Genomic DNA, 7,299 nt, shown 5'->3' with positions numbered 1-7,299 from the left:
ACCTGAGGACGCACCGACGGATAGCTGGCAGAGTAGCGGCACAGGCGTGGTGCAGGGGGCCGCCAGTTGAAAGGAAAAATGGCAAGGGAACGGGGCAAGGATAGGGATGGCAATGGATCCTGGAGCCGGTCAACGGATCTGGATCTCAATTTTTTGGACCCGCGGATCTGGATCCGAATCTGGATCTCATTTTTAAAAACGGATCTGGATTTGGATCTTGAAATTTGAGATCCGAATCCGACCCAAATCCGACTCGTGGATCCGTTTTGTTTAATATATATTATTTATTTTTTATATTTATTTTAGTAATAATATTAGATATATTAAAAATTTAAAATAATAGACAAATTAGAATTACTTTGCAAACCCTAGTTTCTAGTTTCTACTTTCTCCCTCTCGGTCCCTCACTCGTGAACCCGCCGCCTCACTTCCATCTCCCTCTCCAGTTCGCTAGCCACCTTCTCGGATCTCTCGGACCACTCCAGCTCGCGGGCCACCTTCTCGAACCACTCCTACTTTCTAGTTTTTCATGATGGAAATTAGATGTTGTTGATTTTGTGAATTTTTTTTGAATTTAATTTAAAAACAGTAGATCCATGGATCTGGATCCAAAATTTTCAGATCCGCGGATCTGGATCTGATAGATAAAAACGGATCTGGATCTGGTATTGATGAGATCCGGTCCAAATCCGGCCCGTTGCCATCCCTAGGCAGGGGTGCGCTGACTGGAAGGAGAGGCGGCACAGCCGTTGCGAAGGGTGTAGCCGCAATGTAAATGACGAAGGCAGAGAACTTATACTTATTTGGTCAAGTAATTATTGCCGTAAGAAAAAGTAATTATTGATATGAAAAAAAGGTAACGTTTCAAAATATGAATAATTTAAAGTAATTATTATTGTGATGAAACGTAATAATCAGCACGAGTAAATGTAATGTTTGTAAAACATTTTTTTTACAACAATTATTATTTCTATTCACGATAAATTATACTTTTACTTACTCAGATCCGACCCACGCTCTACCCCTACCTGACTTGCGCCCTGCCCTTACTCTGACCCATCTCATACATGAGACCGAATGTACAAGTTTTTTTGCATTGCTATAAATATTATACTATAACAGCCAAACCAAAATCTTATACTGCTATATTTGGTATAAATATATTGCCAACGAAGTAAATTAAAAGTTAGAACATAACAGCCAAACCAAATCCGTAATACATTATACATGCAAGGCTCTACGAGGTATAGATAGATATAGTTTTTCAAACCCATTCTTTTTCCGTATTGTATCATTTATTCATCTTCCAATGAGGGATGCATTTTAAATCTAACTCCGCAAAAGCGAAGCAACTTCCTATACCATCACCACGAGGGACTACTACTAAATAATGCTAAGCGACCGGTGTGACATTCAACAACAGGTACTAATTAGGATATTCATTACATTCAACGCAACAACTTGTAAATATGTTTTATCTTATCGATTCATTCAAAGCAAAAAGTATTCCTCTGTTTAATGCGTGCAAGTATCATTTAAAAAAAAAAAATCCATTTAAAGAATGGATTTCTTGCACTCAATCGTCATACCAAAAAAAAAAAAAAAAATTAGAAAATTGTCTTCCTTAGTATTTATGTCTAAATCAAACGCACTTGGGCCTCACCTATGATATTTCTAGTGGGGGAAGTTTTGAACAGCCCATGGTCGTGATGAATTCTTATATTAGTCAATTAACAAGAACATTTACATGATGTATAACAAGCAATTAATATCTTCACAACCAAAACGAAAACTACAAGTTTCGTCATTGTGACCTCCAACACAATAGTGGTAAAACGAAGCACGAGACGAAGCAATAAGACTGGGAACATTTGCATCTACATCCAACTAGCCATGTATATACCTAAAGGAAAAGACACATCATGAGGCTGCAATCTTCTCAAAGAGGCCTAATCTATTATCGGCCAATTTTGACTTATAAGCCGATTTCTTGTATTCAAACCATGTAAATTCCTTATACAAGCTGTCTTCTTCCCCTTGCATGAGTGATGCCAATGGAGCTATCTTTTCACTCAATGGTGGTCCTCCAAAATAAATCATTGACAGCCTCGATTTCGAACCGTTGGCCACCACTCTGTGCCTCACGCTCTTAAACCTCCCGTTAGTCATCACCTGCACCAATACATACACATATAGTATTATGATTATTATAGATTATAGATGGCGCGACACATTTAATTGTATTTTCTCTTCCTTCCACGTGGAGCGACAAATTAATCTATCAAAGATTTGTTTTGATGATCGCTATTTCTTTAGTAGTAAATAGGCAACTTCATTGAGAGACGCGTGCATGAAGAAGCATCAAGTCTTGTGTCGTGTGTACTAACATGAGATTTTAGTCAAACCTCGGAGGGCTCACATCATTTGCTAAAAAGCTACAAACTTCGTCTCATTTAATTTGCCTATATTTATTCTTTTCCAATTGTTTGATTTTTTTTAATAACCATATTACTAAACTTCGAAATAATAGTATGAAAATGAAATAACCAAATTGGCGGGGCCGGAGAGAATATTGATGGAAAATTCTAGCAAGTTTCAGTCACGTGGCTGGATGACTGTGCCACGCGGACACGTATTTAGACACGCCTCTTAATAATGCAGACTAGCAAGTATGTCGTGGTTGACTAAGTCTGCTTCCATTTGAAAAAAAAGAAGAATAAACGGTTTAGTCAAAGAATAAAAAAGAGAGAGAAGTTTCCAAGGCAACAACTAAACTAAACTAGTAGTAGAGAAAAAATGAAATACTACTCCTACGTTCCATTTCAAGTCATTCAACCCAAATTTAAAAATAAAATTAGAAATTTCTCATACATTTCTTAATTTTTACGGGTCATTTGAATATAATGTTTTATAGGAGACGTACTTGTAAGGAGTCGCCAACATTAATGAAGAAGGAGTTGTGGTCGGAGGGGACTGAAATCCAGCGGCCGTCTTTGAGGGAGATTTGAAGGCCGGAAATGTTGTTGGATCTGAGCACAGAGATGATCTGAGGGTCGGTGTGCTCGCCGAAGCCGATCAAATTCCGGCCCTGAACGTCCGGGCACGGAGGGTAGTGATTCACCCGGAAAACAGAGTCGCTCTGTTCATCCATGAGCAGCTTGCTGAAAGCATCCCTGGGCTGAATCCGCAATCCCTCCGCCAACATTTCCAGAATCTCGCAGGCCATCTTCTTCACGGCCGAGATGTATTCATTCACCAGCCAGCTGTATTTATCAAGTCAGAAGCCGAACGCAACGCGCTGTATAAATTGCATGTGTGGAGAAAACTGACCGGAATTTGTCGGCGGCCTCGCCGAAGATGGATGGGAAGTTGTGGGTGTTGGTGGTGAGGAGCAGGTATTCGACCCATCCGACGTCGCCATTGGGGCCGATCTTCTTGTCGCCGTAGCCGAAGGGGTCGGGCGGGCCGGCCTGCTCCTTCACGGAGAGAGGGAGGGAGAAGAATCTGACGGCTTCCGACTCCAGCTCTCTGATGAGGTCGGCGGGGACGCCGTGGTTGATGACCTTGAAGAAGCCCAAGTCCTCGCAGGCTCGGACGAGCTGCGCTTTGGAGTCAGGTTTGGAGAGGTCGATGAGCGGGATGCCGCCCAAAAATGCGGCGCAGTTATTGGCTTTGGACAACTGTTCGATTGCTGGTTTGGAATGGAGTACCATTGCTGTTGAGGAATGGGATTGATTGATGATGTGGTGAGGTCGTGACTCGTGAGAGAAGCCTCAGGTTCAGGGCGTGTATTCAATTTGAATGGATGGGCTTGGCTGGGGACTGCTTCGCTATTTATAGGCAGTTTAGAGAGAGAGAGAGAGGGGTCGTGGGGAGGAAATGAAGGTATATCAGAAATTGTGGGGTGTGAAGTGGTACAATGTATCTTTTTTTTCTTTTTTTCTTTGAGTTGGAGAGAAGAATGTGTTAGTTGGTTATACGTTTTTAAGATTTTGATGGTTGGGATTCGTTTCAATGGGAAGTTGGTCTAAAACGTATAAATATCAACGGTGCTAATTTTGAAAATATTCAGTGCATTACTACTTATGGACGGTACTAGCAATCCACGAATTTATTGTAAGATTGGATGTTGACTTATATGTTTATATGTTGATATCCTTGATATCATCAAAATCTAGTTTTTGATTTTCCGAAACAATAGCTTAAATAATGGGAATTTGAATGTTTGGATTCTTGGAAACTGGTATACTCATCCCTGATATGCACGGAAATCATTAAAATTAAATAATTTTTTTAAATAAATAAATTTAAATATTGATCATAATTATAAGTAAGAAATCAAATACTAACAAATTACTATTATTTTTTTTTAGAAAAAGAGAGAAATATATTACTCAAAGCAAAACAGAGTTAAAAACAGTAGGTAAAGACCTAGCAGAAACAAGAAAAACAGAACTATCAAGAGCATAGCTAGCCAATTTATCCGCTATCTCGTTCCCTTCACGAGGAGCCCAACTGAACAACAGTAGATGAATCGAAGTCGTCGCCTCAAAAAGATCAGAGTCCCTTTTATGGAGCATCCAAAAGAGAGTTTGATTATCAGTTTCAACGATGAGATCCCTTACTCCACGCTTCAAACAAAGCTGGAGCCCCTCTAGAACCGCAAGAGCTTCAGCTTCCAGAGATGTGTAAGAACTAGGGCTATAAATGAACAGAGCTACTCGCAAGCTATTCGAGATTCGGCTCGAAAAAAGCTCGTTCGGAGCTCGATTCGATAATAAACTAGCTGAGCTCGAGCCTGATTTCGAGCTCGAAATTTTTATCAAGCCGAGCTCGAGCCTGATAGTATTCGGCTCGTTGAGCTCGCGAACATGTTCGGACTCGATTGTTTGCGACATGTTTGCGAGTCTGTTCCCGAACCTTCAGTCGAGCCTTCAATCGAGCTATTGTACGAGCCTTAAACGAATCGAACTCGAGCTCGAGTAACATTAATTAAGAAGCTTTTCCCAAATTTATAAGGAATTCGAGCTCGAATATCACATATACAAACATCTAACGAGCCGAGCTCGAACTCAAGCTCGAATTCGACATTATCGAGCATCATCCGAGCCGAGTTCGAACTGAGCTCGAGCTTGGTAAGTGGATTACGAGCCGAGCTCGATCAACAAGATAAAAGCTCGAATCGAGCTCGAGCCGAGCTCGAACACCTGAATATTTAAACGAGCCGAGCTTGAGCCTGCTAGTATTCGGCTCGGCTCGGCTCGTTTACAGCCCTAGTAAGAACCCAACCTAAATCCAAAACGGCACCCCCTATATCACCATTATCATTATGCAATACTCCTCTGAAACCAGTACCCCTATCATCCCGAAGAGCCGCATCGCAGGAGATCTTCAGTTGTCATTCTATGTTCACCATCAAGCGAGTTGGGTGCTTCTGAGATGGAGAACTAACAGGAGGCATCGTCCATAAGGCTTTTTGGGCAATATTCAAACATTCACTGTGGGTGACCTCATTTCCTTGGAAGAGCAGTAAATTCCGAGCATACCAAGAAGACCACGCAATCGAGGCAAACAAAGCATGAACTTCTGTATGTGGGATCCCTCTGATTTTCTCAAACCATACAAAAATCGGGCAACTCCCGTCGTTCCCAAGAGGTTGTAACCGGAGTGGGGACATCGCCCATAGCGCTTTAACCCACAAGCAATCCCGCAGGGAGTGTTCCATAGATTCATCCCACAAACCACATCTCCGACACACAAGATCGACATCCATATTTCTACTTCTCAGCGCCATATTTGTATGGAGAGCATCCGCCACACAACGCCACATAAAGAGCTTAACCTTAGGTATCACATTAAGATTACAAATCCATTTCCATAGGCTATTATGAGACTTCGAAGATGAAGGTTCATTATATTTTGAAAGATTGCCAGCCAACCAATACCACTCTTCACCGAGTAAGAATTAAACTTCCCATGAAGCCAAACAGGGGTGTCCACCACATTGATATTTCCCCTCAGCTGAGCAGTGATCGTCCATTTATCTCTCGAGTTAAATAAAGCACCAATCCTCTCTGAGTCCCATCTATTCGAGTCATCTAGGAATAAATCTGCAACCCTAGTCTGCCTCATCTCTTCCGTGACTGTCGCTGCATGAAAACCCCCCTTCCCATTCGGAATCCAAGAACCGATTCCAACTCTGATACGATCTCCATTTCCAACTTTCCAAGCTAAACCTTCCACTAACAGATCACGCCCCACAAGCAAACTTTTCCATACAAAAGATGGGTTATGAACGTTGCTCGCAAGAAGAATATCTGTCATTGGGAAGTATCTAGCCTTAAGAGAGCGAGCCAAAAGAGTAGAATCACATAAAAGAATCCTCCAGACTTGTTTTGCTAACAATTAGTGCTTTATTAAAGTTCTTAATATCTCTGAAGCCCAAACCCCCTTCAAACTTCAACTGACAAAGTTTCTTCCAGCTTCTCCAGTGGATACGTCTCACCTCGTCTTTTTGTCCCCATAAGAAACTAGCAACGATACTATTAATTCTTTGACATATCTGGTCCGGTATAGCAAAACAACTCATCAAATACGTCGAAATGGACTGAAGGACCGACTTTATGAGAATCATTTTTCCCTGTCCCAGATAAGTATCTTTGTTTCCAATCCTTAGACGTTTTGCGAGTTCTGTCCACCAATATTTGGAAGATCTCTGACTTCGACCTACCAACCGTGCTCGGTATGCCGAGGTAAGTATTCCGAGCTCCATTGAGTTGAACCCTCAGTAGCAGCGCAAGGTCACGTTGCTTGGAAACAGGAACCCTTTCACTAAAAGAAACCATGGATTCGCTAAGATTCACTTTTTGTCCGGATTCCCTTTCATAATCCTTGAGAATTTTGCTAACCACCTTCACCTCCTCTCAATTTGATCACCCAAAAATGATGCAGTCATCCGCAAACAATAAATGGCTCACCCGAGGAGCAGTACGATACAATCTAGCACCATGTGGCAGGTTCGAGGTTTCTGCCTTCCGGAGTAAGCCCGACAGCGTCTTCGCGCATAAGAGAAATAAGAATGGGGACAGAGGGTCCGCTTGATGTAAGCCTTTGTTCGGATCAAACGAACTTCTTGGAAAACCATTGAGCAACACATGGAAAGAAACAATCGACACACATCTCATAATCAAAGCAACAAACGAAGCATGGAAACCCAAATGAGTAAGCATAGACTCAAGAAAACACCACTCGACCCTATCATATGCTTTTGCCATATCAAGTTTAAAAGTGAATACCCCA

The 7,299-nt window shown here is 41.7% G+C and overlaps 1 protein-coding gene across 1 annotated transcript; it reads right to left on the bottom strand.

Moving 5' to 3' along the window:
• Positions 1-1,701: 1,701 nt before the first annotated feature.
• Positions 1,702-4,177, bottom strand: LOC131026427 (gibberellin 2-beta-dioxygenase 1-like). The gene is made up of 3 exons (XM_057956292.1): positions 3,331-4,177; positions 2,924-3,263; positions 1,702-2,172 (listed from the first exon to the last, which is right to left on the bottom strand). Exons 1-3 carry the CDS (start codon positions 3,711-3,713, stop codon positions 1,921-1,923), a joined length of 975 nt encoding a protein of 324 aa, XP_057812275.1. The 5' UTR covers positions 3,714-4,177; the 3' UTR covers positions 1,702-1,920.
• Positions 4,178-7,299: the final 3,122 nt, after the last annotated feature.

The sequence above is a fragment of the Salvia miltiorrhiza genome, chromosome 5, assembly GCF_028751815.1.
Source record: "Salvia miltiorrhiza cultivar Shanhuang (shh) chromosome 5, IMPLAD_Smil_shh, whole genome shotgun sequence".
NCBI classification, from domain to species: Eukaryota; Viridiplantae; Streptophyta; class Magnoliopsida; order Lamiales; family Lamiaceae; genus Salvia; species Salvia miltiorrhiza.
The sequence above is the reverse complement of the archived record's forward strand: the minus strand, read 5'-3'. Positions and strand labels throughout refer to the sequence as shown.

What these genes read in the sequence shown, in the direction of transcription:
- LOC131026427 (XM_057956292.1), bottom strand. Translation starts at nt 3,713, where the DNA reads ATGGTACTCCATTCCAAACCAGCAATCGAACAGTTGTCCAAAGCCAAT. An exon ending in GAGGCCGCCGACAAATTCCG is followed by an intron (nt 3,264 to 3,330) that starts GTCAGTTTTCTC and finishes TGATAAATACAG; the next exon opens with CTGGCTGGTGAATGAATACA. An exon ending in ATGTTGGCGACTCCTTACAA is followed by an intron (nt 2,173 to 2,923) that starts GTACGTCTCCTA and finishes GTATTGGTGCAG; the next exon opens with GTGATGACTAACGGGAGGTT.